Source organism: Chrysemys picta, chromosome 20 (assembly GCF_011386835.1).
Source record: "Chrysemys picta bellii isolate R12L10 chromosome 20, ASM1138683v2, whole genome shotgun sequence".
NCBI lineage: Eukaryota > Metazoa > Chordata > Testudines > Emydidae > Chrysemys > Chrysemys picta.
Genome location: NC_088810.1, coordinates 14,426,108 through 14,447,395, shown reverse-complemented (window position 1 = coordinate 14,447,395; position 21,288 = coordinate 14,426,108). Strand labels below are relative to the sequence as shown.

Genomic DNA, 21,288 nt, shown 5'->3' with positions numbered 1-21,288 from the left:
CCAGCTTGGACATGCCTCCTCCTCCAGCAACCCATGCAGTGGGGCATCCCCTACTGCGCTGCTTGGGTGCCACTCTGTGTGCATGTCCTCTGGCCACCCCTCACCCTGCTAAGGCACTATGGGATAGCTGCCCAGATTTTCCCAGAATGCCCTGGGCTGGCAGCGTGTTTGGGATGGACACACAAACCTAGGTGCCATCCTGTTGTGTTGTAACAAACCTAGATGCGGGGGAGGGAGAGCTCAGTGGTTTGAGCATTGGCCTGCTAAACCCGGGTTGTGAGTTCAGTCCTTGAGGGGGCCACTTAGGTATCTGGGGCAAAATCAGTACTTGGTCCTGCTAGTGAAGGCAGGGGGCTGGACTCTATGACCTTTCAGGGGCCCTTCCAGCTCTATGAGATAGGTATATCTTCATATAGGTGCCAACCTGTGGTGTTATGCGGGTGTTATCCAGACAGGGCTGCACTCTCAGGGTGGGTTAATGATTCTCAGCACAACACACTGGGCACAGGGTCAGTGAGCCGGCCAGGGAAGGGGCAGAGTCCCAGTGGCACATGGGGACAGATCTAGAGGTGCACACAGGTTGGACACTGCACAGGAAAGCCATGGCACATCTGTCTAGTCCCTGAGTGGGGGAGGGCTCAGGGGTCCAAGTCCAGCCCAAGCTGGTAGCAACCCAAAGTTGTGCCACTGGGTGGCTCATTTGGGTGGCAGCGTGAGCTGGGGTGTTCGTTGGATTCTAGGGAACAATTGTCCATGTCACAAAACTCCAGTGGTGCTAATGGCCGGTTCCAGGGCCCACGTGAGTCAAAGGCAAAATTCCCAGCATGGTGTCAGACCCTTCCAGAGCAGAGAGGCCAAGGACTGAATTCCCTGCTCATCCCTCCATGGGGTCCCACTTGGGCAGGGCTGAGGCCGTGTGGCATGCTTTTGACTAAGCCAGCCGGGCTCCTCTTGCCTATGGCTGATCTGTGGCAAAGGCCACTCGACCCACGGCGAGGAATGCGGGATAACAAGCCCAGCCTGTTTGTTTGTCTGTTTGTTCCTAGAAATGTCAGTTTTTATTAAGGGTTTAATGGTGTCTTTGTTGCTCGGGGGAATGTACAGAACGTAGAAAATACACCACGCTTCACTGGACACACACAGCTGCAGTTTAGTGGTTTAGAACAGCTCCTCATGGACGGAGGTTATCTGCACAGCGCGTGCCCACAGCCTGCCATAGATACTGCTGTATCCACATACACACAGAGCGACCCGCTGGCCTGGTCCCTAGGGCACAGCCAGCCCTGGCTCGTCCTTAGGAGAAGGGCAGCCCAGTTTTGGGGCAGAGAGGAGGCCATGGGAGATGGGGGTCCCAGCAGCAGCCTGGGCAGGGGGTCCTCAATGTAGCACCTCCTGGCCTTGAGGCAGTCTCCCCTCCTCCAGGAGCCTTCGGTGGCTGGCGAGGGGCCCCAGGGGCACAGGGGGGGTTACCAAGTGCGTCATCACGACAGGGTTAATCTGAAAATGGGCAGGGCAGGAGCGGAGAGACCTGGAGGGAGCGAGGGTGGCGGGGGCACCGTGTGACATCATTTGTGCTCAGTCACAGGAAGAGACGAGAAAATGGCAAGAAGGGACGAAAGAGCAAAAGGGATGAATCCAAGGTAAAAACCCTCCCGGAGGATGAAAACCCCTCCATCACCAAGGGTTTGGAGCCGGGGGGCTGGGGGTGTCTCAGGATGGTGTAACTCCCACATGGTCTGTGGGGCAGGGAGCAGGGGCCACGGGGCAGACATCACAGTGCTGGGGAGTGGGAGGGCAGGTGCTGGCAGGCACCAGGGTGGGACTAGCTGGTGCCCTTAGCTGCCCCTGCTCGAGGGAAGCCTGTGTGGAGTCGGGGGTTAAACCATCCTGCTGAATCCCAGAATCACTGATTGTGTCTTCAAATAAAAAATTACACCTGTGCCCGGGGCGCCGGGCGGGGGAGGTTTTTTTTACAGACGTTCACGCAGTGGAAGGTACCGTACGCAGGGGCTTCATGTCAGGGACGAGGGGCCTTGGCCATCCCATCCTCGTGGCTTCCATGTCTCTCAGGCCAGGGCATTGGGCGGCCATTTCTGTGAGGACCCTGTCCAAGGACCACACCCAAATCCTTGTAGGGTCCCCCAGCCTGAGGGCAGGGGCAGGCCCCGGAGGAGTCAGGAGAGATGCCTCGCTGGCAGCACCCTTCTCTCCTGGGGCCGTCGCCTCCACTCTGTCCCAGGCCTTCGTGTCACCTGGCCGGCTTGGGGCCATATGTGGTGCACGCAGACCCACCAGGGCAACTCCCTCCCTCATCCATACACAGCCCCAGGGCAGGTGCAACTTGGCACCTCTCGCCAACCAGGCGCCTGCTGATGGGGCTGGCACTGCCCTCACACCAGCTATCTTAGAAGGGACGCGTGATTCTGCCTAGAGTGTCTCGCCTGCGGTGCCGGGAGGGGCTAACGCCTCCATCCCAACTTGCCTCTAGTCTCCCCAAAGCTCCTACATGCGGCTGCTCTGCACTGAGGTTCATGGAACCTCTGCAGCTGAGCCTAGAGAGAGGGAGCCCGCGCTGGTGGGCCATGGCCTAGCCCTGCCCCTCAGCCCGATGGACCAGAGAGCAGGCTCTCCACGGAGTCGTGCGGAGAGGTGAAGCCAGGAGGAGGGGACGATGGGGCAGGCATCCTGGCCCCCTCCCTCAGGAAGCCGAGGGGGAGGGGCAGGACACCCCTTTCCTCGGTTTGGGGGCGTTCATCATTTTTCTGAGTCCATCTTGATGATGTTCATCAGGGCGTTTTTGAGGCTGTTCTTGCTGGGGGACTTAACAGCGGGTTTGAGGCCGGTGGCCTCAGCCTCATCCCCCCTCAGTTCCATCTCGATGGTCATGACGACCTTTGAACTGCGGGGGGACTCGGCGCCCGCCTTGGGGGTACCTTCCCTGCCTGCTAACCGCTATTTCTTGTCCTTGCGGGACTCGCCCAGGCCGCCCTTGGATTTCTTCTCACTGGCCGACTTGGTGCTCCGGCTATGGTCCAGCATGGCGTACAGGACAGGGGGCTGTGGGGGGGAAGGAGAGCGGTGAGGCTGGCAGCTGCAGTGGGGCAGGGAGGCTGTGGCTGACAGGTAAACTCCACCCCCAAGTGTGTGGGGAGATGCCGGCAGCAAATGCTGTCAGGGCTGGCTCAGGGCAGCGGGGGGGGGGGCCTTAGCATGCTGGGCCGTTTCCCAGGTCTGTAACCCTCCTTCCAGCCCCGCCGGCGCTTGGGCTGTGAGCCCGTGGGGTGCTGTGAGACCTCAACTGCTGCTGGATTCAGGGGAGCTAAGGGCAACACACAGGATCAGGCCCTAACTCTGGACCTTTCTGTGGGTCCCATTGGAGGTAGCGGGAGATTTACCAGTGACTTGAGGGAGAGCAGGTTACTTCCCTCTCTCCTTCCCAGGGGTGCGCTCCCACTGGCAGCCAAGGGCTCAGTTGTTTTCCTTGTGAGGCTGGAGTGTGATGCTGGGAGCTGAGATAGGTGGGTTCTAGTCCCGCCTCCTGCTGCCTCACTGCTCCTCCCTGGGCCTGTGTTTCCCTGTCTGCAAAGGGGGACCCGGGGGCTTTATCCCCTTTGAGATCTGGGGCTGGCAGTAGCTCTGTTAGTGCTGGCTTATGAGTCTTCCCCCTCCCCCGCCCCGGTCATGTTCTCTCCTACTCACCTGGCGGCCTCGTTTTGATGAATCCTTGGCTGACCGGTGCAGTTTGCCTTTCTCCATAGCACTAAATGAGAACAGAAATAGGTCAGCACTGCCTGTAAGACGCCTGATTCATAGATTCCACGGCCATAGAGGACCATTGTGACCATCTAATCTGACCTCCTGGATAACACAGATCACAGGATTTGCCTGAATTAATTCCTGTTTGAAGTAGAGCAGAGCTTTTAGGAAAACATCCCATCTCAATTTAAAAATGGCCAGTGATGGAGAATCCCCCATTACCTTTGGTAAGTTCTTCCAATGGGTAATTACCCTCACTGCTAAAAAATTGCACATTGTGTCTAGTCTGAATTTGTCTAGCTTCAACTTCCAGCCATTGGATTGTGTTAGATCTTTGCTAGACTGAAGAGCCAGTTATTAAATATTTGTTCCCCGTGTAGGTACATGAACATAAGAATGGCCATACTGGGTGAGACCAAAGGTCCATCTAGCCCAGTATGCTGTCTACCGACAGTGGCCAATGCCAGGTGCCTGTGATCAAGTCACCTCTGAACCTTCTCGTTGTTAAGCTAAATACGTTGAGCTCCTTGAATCTATCATTAGGAGGCAGGTTTTCTAAACCATTCATTGTTCTCATGGCTCTTCTCTTCTGACCCCTCTCCGGTTTGTCAACATCTTTCTTGAATTGTGGACACCTGAACTGGATGCAGGGCTCCAGCAGTGGTCACACCAGTGCCAGATACAGAGGTAAAATAACCTTCCTACTCCAACTTAATATTCCCCTGTTGATGTATCCAAGGATTGCAGTGGTCCTTTTGGCCACAGCCTCGCACTGGGAGCCCTGACCCCCAAATCTTTTGCAGAGTCTCCTACCCTGTAAGCATGGCCTGCATTCTTTGCTCCTACATGTAGACACTGACGTATGGCCAAACTCAAATGCAGATTGTTTGCTTGTGTCCAGCTTGCCAAGCGATGCAGAGCAGGGGCAACTGGACTCTGAACTGGCCGGGGGCTTCTGAACGGAGCCACTGGCTTCACACCAGCCTCACTGTAGCTTCCCCGCAGATCGCAGGAGGAGCCAGTGCAGGAGGCAGGATGAGCATGGTCCTGACCCATCCCCTGGCCCCGCCCTGCCATTACCCATCCCCTGAGTGAATTAGTCACCTGAGCCTTCCCCCTGCAGATACCCCCTAGGGGATGCCAGCCCAACATGCAGCCCCCTACACAGCACTTCCCCCACCCCAGCCCCAACCCCCCATCCCAGCACAGTGATCTCCCCACACCACCCCCTGCACTGCGCTCCACCCCGTGCTCCATCTCCCAGCACTCCAGCCCAGCCCACGCCGTGCCCCTCCAGCACATCCCTACCTGAGTTGCCTCTGCAGCGTTGCCTGCCTCCTTAGCCAGCAATACCTGATGAGATAGCCTATCACCACCACGAGGATGACCAACCCCAGCACTCCTCCGATGACGGCCCCCAAGACCACACCGTACCTGATGGGTACTGAGGAGGAGAGGGACCTGTTACCAAGGCACATGCCCTAGGACTCTGCCCCTAGCCCCACTTTGGCTCAACCGCCAGATAGAGGCTGGAGGCCGGAAGCCCTGGGGAGGGTCTCCAGCCTGGGTTCTGCAGCAGCTCTGACTAGGGTGGGCCCTCTGACCTTAACATCTGTGTAACCCATGGGGGTTCGGCGTGGCCCTGAACATGGTTCCTTAGCAGTATTTATTATCTATAGTACTATCGCACTGAATGACCCAACTGAGAACAGACCCTCGTTGTGCCAGGTGCTGCACAGACACACAATGTCTCCAGGGAGCTCACAGTCTGAATAAACAACGGGTGGGAGGGGAAACTGAGGCATAGCAAAGGGATGGGGCTTGCCCAAGGTCGGTGGCACAGCTGGGATTAGTACACACACAGGCACACCTAGAACGCTGCTCATGCTCAGAGCTGGGGAGGTGGGACAGCCCAAGATACATGGCTCCAGTTCAGCCCCCCATGGTACTGCCTGGGGGGTGGGTCCCCTGCCATGGCTGTGTCAGATGAGTTATTTGGGGTCTCGGTGCTGCCCCTAATGGCTGGCAGCAGACTAGCACATAGCAGCATCATCCAGTGACTGCAGGACTCCTTGCCAAGGTGTGCTGAGGCAGCGGGGTCTGTGGTGGAGCGGGGAACGGGGCTGGGGGGTGCTGCCAGTCTTGCCACTGGCTTAACAAGAGGATTTGCTCTTCAGAAGTTTCATTCTCCAACCACAACCCACCATTTCCATCTCCCCACATTGGTAGGGGCCTCGGGATCTGCCCCCAAGACTCCAGGAGTTAGAGCTGCAAAAGCCCTGTTAGGTTTCTACAGTCCCTCACCTGGGTGTCAGGGCAGGATTATTCCCTATGGGCTACTCCCCAAGGCCTTGTCCAGTGTTGTGGGCAGCACCTAGCACAAAGGGCCTACACTCCTGGCTGGGACCCTTAGGTGCTGCTGGAACATCAACAGTGATCACTGGAAACACTGTCAGCCCTGCGCTGGATGTTATCTGCTCCAGGGCAGAGTTAAGGATGGAAAGGGACATGGAAGGGATCTGTGTGCTAAATCTAGAGGGGGCATGATGGAAGAGAAGACAGGGGGTGCAGAGGGTGGAGTTAAGGGGAGGTGGCAGGAGGGTGGGATCTCTGGCTTATTGAGGGGCTCAAAGGGGCGGGGGTGGCTCTGGACCACGCCAGGGCGGTGGGGGCAAAGTTAGGATAGCCCCAGGTCCCTTCCCTGGGAATCCCTGACTTAGGTGCGGCGCCTATGTGGTTCTGAGATTTCTCAGCCCCTGACTCCTGCAGGTGCTGAGGGAGTGCGGCTCCGTGCAGGATCGGGCCAGTAACTGCCAGCCTGAACCCAGCATGAGCAGAGAAGCTCTCCATATGCTGGGTTTCCTCATCCAGACCCCAGGCTGAGGCAGTTTGGAGTCACGTGTGGGTCTGAGGGGTGAGATGGGGTCATGTGTGAGTCTTGGGGGTGGAACAGGGCCACATGGGTCTCAGGGGCAGGGTGGGGTCATGTGTGGGTCGAAGGGGCAGGACAGGACCATGTATGGGTTGAGGGGCAGGGTGGGACCATATGCGAGTCTGAGGGGTGGGATCAGGTGTGGGGCACCCCAGATAACGAGGGGCAGGCGAGGAGGGTGTTGATGCTGTGACTGGAAGTTAGCAGGCTCCCACATCTCAGGGGGCAGGGCCACGTGCCGAGCGCCTTCCCGCCGTACCTTTCTCGAAGACATAGAGGGTGACCTGAGACGACTTGCCGCCAATGTCGGGTGGGTTCTTGACGTCGCAGGTGAAGGTGCCGTTGTCGGTGTAGTCCAGGTTGTGGATGATGATGGAGCCGTCCTTGCGGTGTGGGTCCCCCACCCACTCCATGCGATTCTTGAAGGCGCCCACTTCATTGAGATAGGGCTGCCCCTTCACGAAGTGGAATATCTGGGGGGAGACACAGGAGAGCGATGAGGATGCGAGCTAAGCCGGGGCAGAGCCTAGGGGATAGGAAGGATGGACGCAGGGGCCCGGCCTGGGCCACCAGCCTCTTACTGAGATGGTGTCCTTGCCGCTCTCTGGCTGGAACAACCAGGTGATGGAGACATCTTCAGAGATCCACTCGCTGGACCAGAAGCTGCAGGCGAGGGTGACCTGTGATCCCACCGTGCCATGGACCTCCCGGGGTGTGTAAACGTGGATGGCCAGGGTCGGAGCCAGCACTGCAGGGAGACAAAGCCGGAGAGTCATTCCAGCCCCCCTGCTCAGGAGCAGATCCCAGCCAGCCCCCACCCACTGCTCTGCAGGTATGCTAGGCCCCTAGGCACCCTGCCCACATCTGCATGCGTGGGCGGAAAAGGGGCAAAATACCCAGCAATGGAGAGTCCCAGCTAGTAAAGGACAATTCTCTCTCCCTCCCAGCCCAGGGAAGCCCTGCCACAGCCCGGGGCTTTGGTGTCTATGTGTCACACGCGGAGCACAGTGATTTGCCCAACGTCACGTAGCCAGGTAGTAGCAGAGTCACGACTGTAGCGTAGACAGTCTGGATGCCAGGCTGGTGCTTTACCCACAATGGGATCCTTCCCCTGTATGTGGAGCCAAAGCGTGGCACCGGGTGTCACACAGCGCCTGTCCCGGGAGGCAGAGGCTGTCCAGGCTGCGCAGTGGAAGGAGATGTTAGCAGCTCCTATGGGACTCCCTCTTATGATAGCCCCTGTGCAGTGGTGTAGGGCTATGCCACACGAGGGCACCATCTCCGTCACCGGTGGCATGCCCGGTGCTGTGCTGGGCATGGAGAGTCTAGAGGGGTTTCCATCCTCGGTGCCGGGGTGTGTGTGTGTGTGTGTGTGTGTGTGTGTTAGCAGAAGCCCCTAGGCAATGCGGTCACTGAATTCTCTAGATGGGCTCAGCCAGCCCTGACTCCCAGGCCAGCAGGCGCATGGCTCCCTCAGGAGGCTGCGTGCCCACCTTGGCACAGCTCTCGCTGGAAACATGCCGGCTGGGGGGCAAAGGCCCCTTTGTTCCATTTTGGAGAATACACAAGGGCTGGGCCCTGACACTGGCCCATTGTCTCCGCTGTGTATGGCTTTGTTCTAGTCCCCTCCCCTCCGCCCGGCCCAGCTCTGCTGGAGGAGGCTTTGGCAGGCTCACTGGGCTCTGGGTCGAGGGCCAGAACATTGCTGGGCGTGCTGGAGCCACTTGGGTGATGCTAAGCTGGCAGCTCAAAGGGGGAATTGTGCTCCAGACAAGCACTCGCCCAGGCCTTTGTCCACCCCCGAGCTGACATTCCTGACAGTGGAGGGAGATTTCTCTGCTGTTCCACCCTGGCTACCCAATGTGGGGTCTCACCCTCTCGCTGGCTTGAGGGGCAAGTCCTGGGCCAGACAGAGCAACGGGGCCAGACACCCCTCAGGAATGTCTGTCCAGACTGGACCAGCGCCACTGGCTAGATGGCCATTCACAGCTGCCCTAGGCCGGGGGATGCCCTGGCTGACACCTGCGGGGCCACTGCCCTCTGCGACCCATGTCTCTTCCCCTTCCCTAGTGCAGCCCTGTGAGGGACGGCGCCTCCTGCCCCCACGTCAATGCTGAGGGTGGGGCAGGGATTGTCAGAGGCGCTGGCTGGAGGCCAAGGCCCTGCCGTGGCCTGGGCTGGGCCTCATCCTGGCTAGGAGAGGAGCTGAGGTTAGCTGATGAGTGCTAGCTAAGCTCCACTTCTTCCCTACTGCAGGTGCCGGGTGCCCCTTGTCGCTGGTTTTAGCCATGGCTCCTCCTAGGACCTGACTCAACTGCCGCCCCTTAGCAAGACACACCCTAGCGGGGTGGTTTAGAGCCGCTGGGCCCCATTCGGTGCCTCTGCATGAGCTGGGCCCAGCCAGCACTCAGCTTTGCTCCTCTCTCCCTGCTATGGGCAGCAGATCCTGCCCGATGGAGCGGTGGGAGCTGGCAGCTGGCCACAGGCAGGAGCTGTGGCTCTCAACAGGCCAAGGATGGGGCAGAAAGAGGACCCACAACCAAAGGACCCACAATTGCTCCCAGGCCACTGCCATGGGCAGCTGGTCCCGGGAGCCAGGCTGGGCCCCTGGGGCCGGTTGTGGGGAGAGTGGTGCTGCTGGAGCTCAGGATGTCTGAGCTGGAAGGCTGTGCTGTGCTCCAGTAACGCAGACATTGCAGTCAGCCGCTGACCTCACCTCAGTCACCGCAGCTGAAAGGGGTGTGTCCCTGCCCCACCCTGACTAAGGAGGTCAGACCCTGCACACCCCAGCCCCATTTACACTGAGCAGGCAGGCCAGCGCTGTGGGGAAATGCCACTGTGCAGAGGGGCGCACCAGGCCTGTGTCTCCCTTCCCTCCTGGACTGGCTGGAGCGGAAGGATGGGCCCGTGGGAGATAGGGTTTCCATATTTTGAGTGTCCAAAAAGAGGACACTCCACAGGGCCCCGGCCCCGGCCCCACCCCTTCCCCAAAGTCTCCGCCCCCTCCCCTGCTTCCCAGGAACATTTGATTCGCCGGAAGCCTGAAGCAGGCAGCAGGTAAGCTGGGGGGTTGTGGGGGGAGGAGGCACGGCCCAGTCTGGCCCCCCGAACCGAGTGGCTCCCTCCGGCGGCTGGCCCCGGCCCCAGCCCCAGCGTCTCCAGCCTGGCTTGGCTCAGGCCCTGGGGTGCCGGCCCCGGGCCAGCCCCCGGCCGAGCACCCCCGGGCCAGCACCGCCGGCCCCCGGCTCGGCCCCGGGCCCCAGCCCCCGGCCCAGCCCCCCCGGCCCCGGCCCGGCCCCCGGCCCAGCACTCCCGGCCCCGGCCCCCGGCCCAGCATCCCCGGCCCCAGCCCAGCACTGCTGGCCCTGGCCCCCGGCCCAGCACCCCCGGGCCAGCACCCCCGGCCCCCGGGCCGACCCCTGGCCGAACACCCCTGGCACCGGCCCGGCCCCCGGCCCAGCACCCAGCGGTGCCAGCCCCTCCCTATTTTCCCGGACATGTTCGGCTTTTTGGGATTTCCCCCCAGGCGGGGATTTGAGGCCCAAAAAGCCGGACATGTCCGGGAAAATCCGGACGTATGGTAACCCTAGTGGGAGACCTGCCTTCGATTCCCTTCCCTGCTGCGGGCTCCCTGCATAACCTTGGGCCAGTCACTCAGCTCACAGGGTTTCACTTCCTCTCCTGCCCTCTCCCGGGCTATGAGGAGAAATACACTGATGTCTGGGATGTGAAAGGGCCTCGAGAAGCACCAAGCACAGCCAGGAGCAGGGCTGGCTGAGGCTGGCATTCAGGAAAGCGTCTTATCTGGTGCCTCTCCAAGGGTGGCTCGTGGCATTCTACCAAATACAAACTGAGCCATTGGGCCATAGGTCCGGGGGAAGGGCAGGGAATCACCACAGCTGACATGTAGAGGCAGCTTCAGGCGGTAAGAGGAGTAGGGGCATGTCTGCCAGGTGGGCAGTGCCAGCCTCGTGCTGCTCTCTCTACCACCCAGCCCAGCTCTCCTTGAGCTTGTGCTTTAATAGGAGCTTTCTGCAGTAAAACGTCCTTTCCCTGAAGATCGCTAGATCTTCACAGCTGGCAAGGGGGGCAGCTAATGACATTCCCCTGTGAACTAAGGGGCAGACGCATGGGGCTGGCTGCGAACTCCCTCCCCAGACAGTGCCACAGAAGGGCCATTTTGGGTCTGAGGAGGGGAGGGGAAGCAAACTTTGCAGCATGGCAGGTGTGCTCTACCGTGGTGCACTAGCGCCCCATTCAGCACAGCAGGTGTGCTCTAGCTGGGTGCACTAGTGCCCCGTGCAGCACAGCAGGTGTGCTCTAGCTGGGTGCACTAGTGCCCCGTGCAGCACAGCAGGTGTGCTCTAGCTGGGTGCACTAGTGCCCTATGCAGCACGGCAGGTGTGCTCTAGCTGGGTGCACTAGTGCCCCATTCAGCATGGCAGGTGTGCTCTAGCTGGGTGCACTAGCGCCCCGTGCAGCTCGGCAGGTGTGCTCTAGCTGGGTGCACTAGCGCCCCATTCGGCACGGCAGGTGTGCTCTAGTTGGATGCACTAGTGCCCCGTGCAGCACGGCAGGTGTGCTGTAGCTGGGTGCACTAGTGCCCCGTGCAGCACGACAGGTGTGTTTCTCCCAGGCGTACCTGGAGCTCTCTCTGGCAGAGCAGCTGTGCTAAGTGGGCTCCCTGGCAGTTCAGCAGCAGCAGAGTGGTTATGGGAAATGCCAGCACACTGGGGTACCAACCAGGTAGTCGGGCCTTTGTGTGCTCAGAGAAATGGCAGCTGCGGATTTAACTACCCCTTCTGCTTGTGCTCGCTAGCCATGGACGTGAGCGGAGAAAGGTGCCATCAGAGTGGCTCAACCTGTGCTAGTGTCTGTGCATGGGCCCCTGGGAGGATAGGGGGAGAGGAGAGGGAAGAGCCAAGGGATGAGGTGCTTGAACCCCAGAGTGCAGAATCCAGGCTGCCCAGCAGGAGAGAACATGCCCGTTCTGCTCCCCAGACCCTGCCCACTGAGAACCTCCAACACTTGCATCCTCCTGGGAGGCGGTCAGGATCATCACTGCACAGATGGGGAAACTGAGTCACAGGGCGTGTGTGTGTGTGTGTGTGTGTGTGTGTGTGTGTGTGTGTGTGACTTGCTCCCAAGGCTACAGAGCATGTTGGACACCCAGCTTCCTCTGTGATGCTGCAGGTACTGCATTAGGCACAGAGTGGATCACACGGGCTGCCCAGACTGCACTGGCTTCTTGGCTGCTTCCAGTTTGCAGGATGGAAGCTCTGCAAAGCCCAAAGTGAGCCTCCTCCCAGCCCTGCGCCATGGAGGCAGCTCAGACCGCCTGGGATGATGATCTTATGAAGAGGTGAGGCCTGGTCCCTGAGATGCTGAAGAGTCTGGCTCTGCTGGCTCTCCTGACCCTGCTACGGTGCGATTCTCCTGCAGGGTTGGAGTCCAGTGTTTATGTGCAGCTAAACCCTAGGTTAGTTGAACCCTGGGGGCCAGGGGTGGTGGTCTCCCTGACCTTTGCCATTCCATGGCCATGGTTTTCAGTGGGTGGGGGTTTCATAGAATCATACAATATTAGGGTTGGAAGGGACCTCAGGAGGTCATCTAGTCCAATGCCCTGCTCAAAGCAGGACCAATCCCCAACTAAGTCATCCCAGCCAGGGCTTTGTCAAGCCTGACCTTAAAAACCCCTAAGGAGGGAGATTCCACCACCTCCCTAGATAACCCATTCCAGTGCTTCACCACCCTCCTAGTGAAAAAGTTTTTCCTAATATCCAACCTAAACCTCCCCCACTGCAACTTGAGACCATTGCTCCTTGTTCTGTCATCTGGTACCACTGAGAACAGTCTAGATCCATCCTCTCTGGAACCCCCTTTCAGGTAATTGAAAGCAGCTATCAAATCCCCCCTCATTCTTCTCTTCTGCAGCCTCTCCTCATAAGTCATGTGCTCCAGCCCCCTAATCATTTTTGTTGTCCTCCGCTGGACTCTTTCCAATTTTTCCACATCCTTCTTGTAGTGTGTTGCCCAAAACTGGACACAGTACTCCAGATGAGGCCTCACCAATGTCGAATAAAGGGAAATGATCACGTCCCTCGATCTGCTGGCAATGCCCCTACTTTACAGCCCAAAATGCCGTTAGCCTTCTTGGCAACAAGAGCACACTGTTGACTCATATCCAGCTTCTCATCCACTGTAACCCCTAGGTCCTTTTCTGCAGAACTGCTGCCTAGCCACTCGGTCCCTAGTCTGTAGCAGTGCATGGGATTCTTCCGTCCTAAATGCAGGACTCTGCACTTGTCCTTGTTGAACCTCATCAGATTTCTTTTGGCCCAATCCTCTAATTTGTCTAGGTCCCTCTGTATACCATCCCTACCCTCCAGCGTATCTACCACTCCTCCCAGTTTAGTGTCCGTTTGGCAGAACTGTTCTCCTGCTCCAAAGGACCCTGTCATCTGGGCCAGGAGGCTGTGATGGGTGCATTTCAAAGTCTACAATAAATCAGTGGCAAAGCCAGGAATAGAACCCAGGAGTTCTGGTGGCAGCTGCCTCCTCTCACCACTAGACGTATTGCCCTGTTCCTTGTGTGGGCATTTTCACCAGTGCACAGTGGCTGTAAATGCTGTCACACACAAGGGGCAGGACGATGGTAAATTAGCCCTCAAGGCAAGTGTAACTCAGCCTAGTGCCAATGGCAGCCCATGGAGTGGGGCTGACTCACATCAGTGGGGATCTGGCCCATTCTTCTCAAACCCAGGCAGGGACTGAGCTCAGCTAGACATGGGCGAGTTCTCTTCCGCTCTACACGGCCTGCGCTGAATGGCTGGGACCTCCTGGTGCCATCGCCAGGCAGGCACTGCTTCGGCGGGACACAGGACTGTGCCCACTGTCCCTGAGCCTTCAGGCTGTCAGGACAGGAGGAAAGCAAGGGATGGGAGGAGGGGGATCTTCCCACATGGGTCTCCCCAACCCCTGCTCCATTGGGAGAGCAAGGAGCACAGGTTCGTTCACATGGTAGCCAGGCTGCAGTCTGAGCCAAAGGGCCTCCAGGAAGCCGGCACTGGAGCCTGGGCTGGGGGAAGAACTAAGGGGCAAGAAACCAATGAGGCCTATGCTGTCCTGCCTGGGCTCTGGCCCTGACCACTGGGCTGCAGCCTGATGCTGCCTTGAGAGACACAGAGCCAAATATCCCCGACTGGCCCGAGGAAAAGAGATCCCAAAGGCAAACCCTGCTCTGGGATAAAGGCAGGAGCTGGCAGTGGGCGTCTTCCAAGGAGCTGCCTGTTGCCACTCCAGGGACATGGTAGGCAGTGAGTGGGGGGCTGGCAGGAATGCATTGCGGCTCTGCCCTCTGGGGCGTTCTCTGAGTCAGGGGCCTGCCTCTTCCCTGTCCTCCCCTCGCCCTGTGGGGAGGAAGATGGGAACTGGACAGCTAATCTTGATGAAGGAGATGGGATCATAGGAGAAATTGACCTGTGGAACTCACTGCTGCATGAGCTGGCTAGCAAGACACACCCTGCGGCTAGAACCCTGCCAGGTTCTACACTGACTAGGGCTGACATGGGCCGTTGGGGTAATCAGAGAGAGCAAACTTCATGCTCCAGGGTGTGAGCTGATCACGCTGGGGTCAGGAAGGGGTTTTCCCATCACCATGTGCAAGCCTGCCCAAAGGCCCCGGTACCACGGAAGGCAGGACAGGAGTAGATAGCAACCTGGCTCAGTCCAGTAACATTTATAGATTCAGTGATTCCCAGCGGAAGAATGGGTTCTAGCTTCATGTATGATTTGTAATATCAGACAACGTAGACCAAGGAGAGGCAGGACATAGGGCTCGATACACCAGTGATCTGACTTCATATGGCAGGAGAAGGGATACAAAACCGACCGTCCATTCTGGGGCAGCAGCTCCTATGCTCTGATAGCTACGGGAGAGGTGCCATGAGAGCCATGGGACGCTGCACGAGCCATGTCACTGCTGGGGGGAGGGCCAGATTGTTACAGGGATTTAGAAGCCTTGTGGGATTTTTAAAAACACTTCATTGCCCACTAGGCACCTAAATACCTTTACCAGTCTGGCCCTGAGAGACTGCTACAGTCCGGGATGTGTCAGCCTGTTACACCCTCCCCCGACAGACATGGGATCTGTTACCAGCTTCCAATGAACAGAAACGTGTGCTGATGTGACAATGGCAGCCCCCCCAGGCCCAGCCCAGGGGTCCAAGGAGAGGGAGAGGGAAGCGCCCCTGCAGCTGCCCCCAACAGCCAGCGCTCTGAGCAGCCAGATCCTGTCTCTGCCCCACAGAACGAGAGGGAGGTTGGTGGGAAATGCAGTGACAGGAGCCAGGAACCGTCCCACGTTGGAATGCATGGAATGAAACACGCCAGAGGATTCAGCCCAGTGTGCACCAATACCCCAGCCAGAGCTGAGTTCTTGCCCCAGCCCCCAGCCAGGGATGGGGGAGGCATCTCCCAGGGCCGGTGCAGGATTCTTCCCTCCTATCTGTGCCCAAGGACTGCAGGGCTCTCTGGACAGAAGGGAACCAGACGTGCCAGGAGGTCACTGGCTTGAAGCAACGAGGCAGCTCAAGGATAGAGGTGCAGCTGTAATGCTTCAAACAGTCCCTGGAGCCATCCTGCTCCAGCCTCACCTCTGGCTCCTGTGACTCCAGAGACCCCATGAAATGCTCTGCCCACCCAGACCTTCCCCACTAATATCCCCAGCTCCCTTGCATGCACCCCTCCTTACAGGGCAGCTGCGTCCCTGGCGGTGCCGAGGAGAGGCCCAGAGCTTCATGCACCTGGGCTCCGTTCCTGTGGCCTGGGAAAAACTTTGGGCTGCTCTGGGAGGAAAGTGCAGGGGAAACGCCGGCTGTATGAGTGGCTCCTGGAGCAGCAGGAACCTTCCTGGAGAGGGTGCAGACACTGCCAGTCTAACAGTCACAAAACTCATCTCCCCGACAACTGATCCCTGGCACTGGGGCTGCTCCACAACAGACTCTCATCCTCTGCCTCCCTCTCCCAGCCTCATGTGGCTTCTGGTTACTGCCGAAACATGCACCTCGCAGGGCAGGGCCCACTCCCACCATATGCCTCGCCACCCCTCCGGTCTCTCGGGGAAGAGAGAACAGCTCCCCACCCCCTGGGAGAAGCCACTTACCCAGTGCAAAGAACAGGGCAGCGACCAGCACGAGGCTCCCACTCCCCGAAGCGCCCTGGGACCACATGGCTTCCAGTTACTGTATGACTCCTAGTGGCATGGGCGAGCCAGCAGTGGGGCCGAGAGTTCCTCGCTGAAGGATGGCTGGAGAGTGGCCCCTGGGTTTAAAAACAGCCAGGGCTTCAGTGATGCAGGGTCTGCAAAACGCCCGGGCCAATGGGAGCCTGGCATCTGGGGCTGTGGGGGAAAGAGAGAGAGAGAGAGGAACAAAACTAAAAGGGGGATTTTGTTTGTTGTGTGTGTGAGTGAGTGGTAAACACGCTGCGGGCATACAGGCACCTTTGTCAGGCAGCATTCTCTGCGGCCGCGTAGGGGCCGCTGCAGCCCCCAGGAGGAATGCAGTGCGAGCCAGAGGGCAGGAGCATGGCAAGCACTAGCAGTCAGACAGATCTCAGTCCCTGAAACGGCTGGATCCATCAGCGGCAAAGAGTAAAGCGAGGAGCCCTGGGGTAAATCACCTGCCCAGCTCTATTTTCAACCCTGAGCACCTCTGCTCTTCATTACTGCTGTGCCACATGCAGGACTGGCAGGCAGGACACGGTCCCGGTCCCCCTGCCTCTCCAGGGGGCTTCCCTCTCGTGGGCACGTCACAGCCCCGCCATACAAAGTGCTGAAAAGACAAGCAAGCAGCCAGTCTGACCTCCCTGAGCTGGTGAAGGCACTTTACACTGGGCATGAGCCCTGAGCCACCAGCTGGGCCCTCGTTGCACTGCCCGGGAGTTCATGCTCTGCCTTCCCCCTGCCCCGGGAGATCCCGTAGGCCCCTGGTGCTAGGAGGCTCCCCACTGGGATGAGGTTCCTAACGTGGGTGAAGATTCCATGACGAGTCCCATGGATGGTGCAAGGGCCTTGCTATCACCGTCTGCAGGAGGCCTGGCCTAGCACGTCCTCAGGCCAGGCTGGAGGTGCCTGCTGGATCCCCGCAGCAGGGCAGACCCCAGACTCCTAAATCACATGCACGCCAGGGGCTGGGACCCTGCCACCCAGCTACCTGCACGAGGCCAAGCTGAAGGAGACCTCCTCTAGCTGAGCAGCAGGGCCCTGATCCTCTCTGGGATCCCAGAGAGGATCAGGGCTGCACACCCCAAAGCTGGTCCCCGACCCCCTCATACCAAACAGAGACCCACTGCTCACTGTGTGCAGGGGGACAACTGTCCCGTGCGAGGGCACCAGGCTGGCACCCATTGTGCTGAAGGGAGGAGGTGGAGAAACAAGCCATTGCCTCCTGGAGCGGCCCTTAGTGCTTTGGAGTTGGGATGCCCTGGGCGGAGGCAGCAGTCGCCCATCTGTGAGGGAGCTGGGTAGGAGGGACAGGAGCCCAGGCTGGGGCGGGGGCAGTTTGTTATGATGGGTAGCTGAGTTCCCTCCCATTTCACTGTGAGGCTTCTCAGCGGGGTGGGAGCTGGAAGGTGCCTGGCTCAGTCCCAGAGGGAGCCTGGGGGACCAAGCGCTGCTGCTGCGGTTCCCATGATAAATACTGGGTGGGAGCAGAGGTCAGAGTGAGGCATGTGGTGGCAGGGGTGGGATGCTTTGGCCATGTCAGCTGATATGGAGTGTCAGTCTGACACCAGGGGTGATGTGGTAACTAGAATGAGATCCATGAATCCCAAACCCAACCAGCCCCCACAGGGACCAAAGACAAGTGAAGACAAATGTTGCCAAGAAGACTCCCTGGCAGCTAAACTTTTGGTTATTGTTTACATCTCAGTGCCACTGAAAAGCCCCAGCCCAGCTCAGGGCCCCACTGTGCTAGGCCCTATACAAACACACCTGAGAGGCAGTCCCTGCCCCAGAGAGCTCAGTCCAGATAGCCACAGAGGGGAGGGGAACCGAGGCCCAGAGAGGGGAGGTGACCTGGCCAAGGTCCCACAGCAGGGCAGTGGCAGAGTGGGGCATCTCCGCTAGGCACTCTGCCCCCCGAGTGCTCTGTGGATGCAGCAGGGCCCCGACACAGCATGTGAGAATGGCCCATCCAAGCCCCATTCCACCCAGCCAGGAATCACTCTTCAGCGCAGAAAGGGCTCTGGCTGGCAGGGGCAGACCTGTGGTAATGCCACTCACAGGCACCAGAGCCTGCAAAGCTGCCACAGTCAGGGCAGAGCGTGTGATGCCAGAACAGCAATGGGGGTCGGTGCCCCTGTGTTACTGGGAGTGTGGGCTCTGGTTCCTGTGCCATCACCCGGCTACACTGCCTGGAGAGCTGCCATTTTGTGTTCCATTCAGATGCAGCAGGTCGCAGAGGAGACAGACACATGGGGCTCTCGTGTGGAGACCCTGCTTTGGGACTTTCTCATGTCAGCACTTGTCCTTAGCCGGGAAGAAAGGCCCCTCTGAGGGATGGTTCTTTCTGGATGGGAAACAGAACTGGGAAGCGTTCAGCTCGGAGATGGGAGAGGAGGGAAGAAGAGGCAAAACATGAGGGGATGAGAAGCCAGTACAAACGGATCTGTATTAGACAGGCATGGTCTGAGCGCAGCACTGGAGGCCTGGACTCCTGGGTTCTAGTCTCAGCTGTGACACTGACTTCCCGAGTGACTGTGGGTGAGTGTTTGCCTCAGTTTCCCCATCTGTAAAATGAGGCTAACGGTGTTGATGGATTTCACAGAGTCACTGCAACACGCGTTGATGATGAAGCCCAGACACAGTTTGTCGGGAGCTGCCTTGGATAGAACCCCCTGCCTGATGAGGGCTAGGACAGCCATGTCCTCCAGGGGCTGTTGCCATGGTTCTGAGGCTTGGTGCCGGTGCCTCCCCATTGGTTCATGTGGCCTGTGGAGGGGACGCTGTGGAGCTGCCATTTGTGAAGCATTTCCTGCCAAAGGCAGATTTTCTGTAGCATTTTGTTGCCAATGCGAAACTGGGGTGAATTCCTGGTGTTTTCGGAAAGTTCCCCCAAGTCCCCAGGCGAGAGACGGAGAAGAGCGAGCAAGTGGGTTCGTTAGGCCAGGATTAAATGTCTGCAGTGATGAGACTTGGGGAGATTGTTTCCCAGCCTGGAGCCTTCTACTGGTTCCTAACACTGCACCTAGTCCCTCCCCAGGCCTGCGCGCTATGCCCACTCCCTTGGAGTTTATACCCTTCACACTCACCAGGGAGCACAGCCCCCTTAGACAAGTGGCCAATGCTCCCAGCCAGTGGGAGCTGCAGAGCCAGCGCACAAAGTGTGAGCAGCGCACGGAGCCCTCATGGCCGCCCTTCCGCCCAGGAGCTGGAGGGACATGTCGCCGCTTCTGAGAGCTGCACGGAGCTGGGCAGGGAGCCTGCCAGCCACACTCTGCCACCAACCGGACTTTTAACGGCCTGATCAGCGGTGCTGACTGGAGCCACTCAATGTTCCAGTCGAAAACCAGACACCTGGCAACCCTATCTCCAGCGCTTCTGGCAACCCTACCTCCAGTAATTCCCAGAACTGCTGGGACCTGGTAGAAGACAATCTGTCTTGTCCCCAGCCTTTGCCAGCCACTGATTGCCCTACAGACTGCCTGGGCTGCCCGGAGATGAGATCAAGGGATGAAATCTCCCACGCCTGATCTGGGAAGTTGTTGGGGCACTGGGCTCAAGCACTTGGCTTCTCCTGGCATCGCTGGGTTTGTGACTGTCCCCTAGCCCAGTTCAGGCTCAGCCAGGTACTACCCTTGCCCCCATGTCCCCTAACAATGGCTCCCTCACCCCGAGGGACAGCCCAGGGCTTGCACTGGAGATAGGATCCTCTGGCCCAGAACCAGGCTCTGAGTCAGAGGCCGAGGCCATCACAAGTTCAGCAGCGGCTGCAGCCCCTGTGTCTGCCAGCCATTCGGAAACAGGATGGTGAAGAGCGGGGGTGCCGCGCCTGCCAGCCAGCGCCACCATGCTGCAGGATTTGGGGTCTGCAGGAGCAGCCATAGGACATTGTCGGGAATTGGCTCCACACAGCACGAGTAGCCAGGTCACCCTTAGCTGAGTACTGATAGTCAATGGGCCCAGGATAAAAGAAAACCTCGGTCCATGGTTAGACCCCCAGGCTTGGCCCTGTCCCAGCAAAGCATGGGCTGAGTGTGGAGCACTGGAGCCAAGCCACTGAGTTCAGTGCAGACACTCACACATGTAAAGTTAAGCAGGTCCAATGCTCTGTCTGATTTTCCAAGGTGCTGATCTCCCCAGGAGGCTCTTGGGTGCCTGGTTCAGACCCTCTGGCTGCTTGCTCACAGCTGTGCCAGGCTATGGACTCAAGAGTCCACCGCTGGGCTCCCACTTGTGCAAAACATGGTCTTTCCATCTCTGCAACTAAATCCCCTAAATTCAGTGTGAAACCCCAGCCATGCAGCAGGCAACATCTTCAGAGCCACCAGTCCAGCTGCCCGCCTCCCCACAGCCCACCCTCCTGGCCAAGCTCCATTTGGTGCTTCTCCAAAATAAGCCACTGCAGATGTGTTAGGATCTTCTCATTCCAATAGTGCCCCCTTTGATTGGCCCACTGGGCAGCCACTCTATTGCCTAGCTCTGCAAGTAGCCCTGCAGGCTGCTAATAAACTGAGTACATGAGACAAGGCAGAGCAACCAGCCCGACATCGCTAGTAGAGAGAGATGGGTGTGCATAAGGACAGCTGAATGCAGGGGGAGAGAGAGAGCTGGACAAGAGCAAGGGATAATAATGGAGTCCCTTTTCCATACCCCTGCGTGGATGGTGACTCGTGAGCACCACCTGTAAAGGAGGGTTTCTGCAGCAGTCAGGGGGCTCCGTCTGCCCTGCACTGCACTGTGGCTGCTCCTGCATGTGGGCACAAATGGAAGCATTCTGCAGACTGAGGGATGTGCAGTTTTGACTGACAAAGAAAACCTTGTCCCCAGCTGGGCTGACCCTCATGGAGTGCACCAGCACAGACGCTATCTAGTGCAAAGCAGGGGGGATGGAGCCCAGCAGCTGCACCAGGGGACATTGGAATGCAGGGGAATCTGCATAGATGCAGAAACAACAAGGAGTCTGGTGGCACCTTAAAGACTAACAGATTTATTTGGGCATAAGCTTTCGTGAGTAAAAACCTCACTTCTTCGAATGCATAGAGTGAAAGTTACAGATGCAGGCATTATATACTGACACATGGAGAGCAGGGAGTTACTTCGCAAGTGGAGAACCAGTGTTGACAGGGCCAATTCAATCAGGGTGGATGTAGTCCACTCCCAATAATAGATGAGGAGGTGTCAATTCCAGGAGAGGAAAAGCTGCTTCTGTAATGAGCCAGCCACTCCCAGTCCCTATTCAAGCCCAGATTAATGGTGTTGGCTCTTTGAGCTCTGGTCAAGTGAAAAATTCTCTAAGTTGTATCAGTTCTGTTGTTTCTCTTTGAAGTCTGTTTCTGAAGTTTTTTTGTTCAATGATAGTGACTTTTAAATCTGTAAT

General features: G+C 58.3%; 1 protein-coding gene across 1 annotated transcript; it reads right to left on the bottom strand.

Moving 5' to 3' along the window:
* Window positions 1-1,023: 1,023 nt before the first annotated feature.
* Window positions 1,024-16,096, bottom strand: MPZ (myelin protein zero). Its single transcript, XM_005293789.5, has 6 exons — window positions 15,852-16,096; window positions 7,270-7,436; window positions 6,948-7,161; window positions 5,065-5,200; window positions 3,700-3,760; window positions 1,024-3,057 (listed from the first exon to the last, which is right to left on the bottom strand). The coding sequence occupies exons 1-6, from the start codon at window positions 15,916-15,918 to the stop codon at window positions 2,953-2,955; spliced, it is 750 nt and encodes a 249-aa protein (XP_005293846.3). The 5' UTR covers window positions 15,919-16,096; the 3' UTR covers window positions 1,024-2,952.
* Between the last annotated feature and the right edge of the window lie 5,192 nt (window positions 16,097-21,288).

Coding starts and splice junctions, on each gene's coding strand:
- MPZ (XM_005293789.5), bottom strand. CDS start 15,918: ATGTGGTCCCAGGGCGCTTCGGGGAGTGGGAGCCTCGTGCTGGTCGCT. Junction 3,761..5,064: donor ACGCTGCAGAGGCAACTCAG/GTAGGGATGTGC, acceptor GTTCTCATTTAG/TGCTATGGAGAAAGGCAAAC. Junction 3,058..3,699: donor CATCAAAACGAGGCCGCCAG/GTGAGTAGGAGA, acceptor TCCCCCCCACAG/CCCCCTGTCCTGTACGCCAT.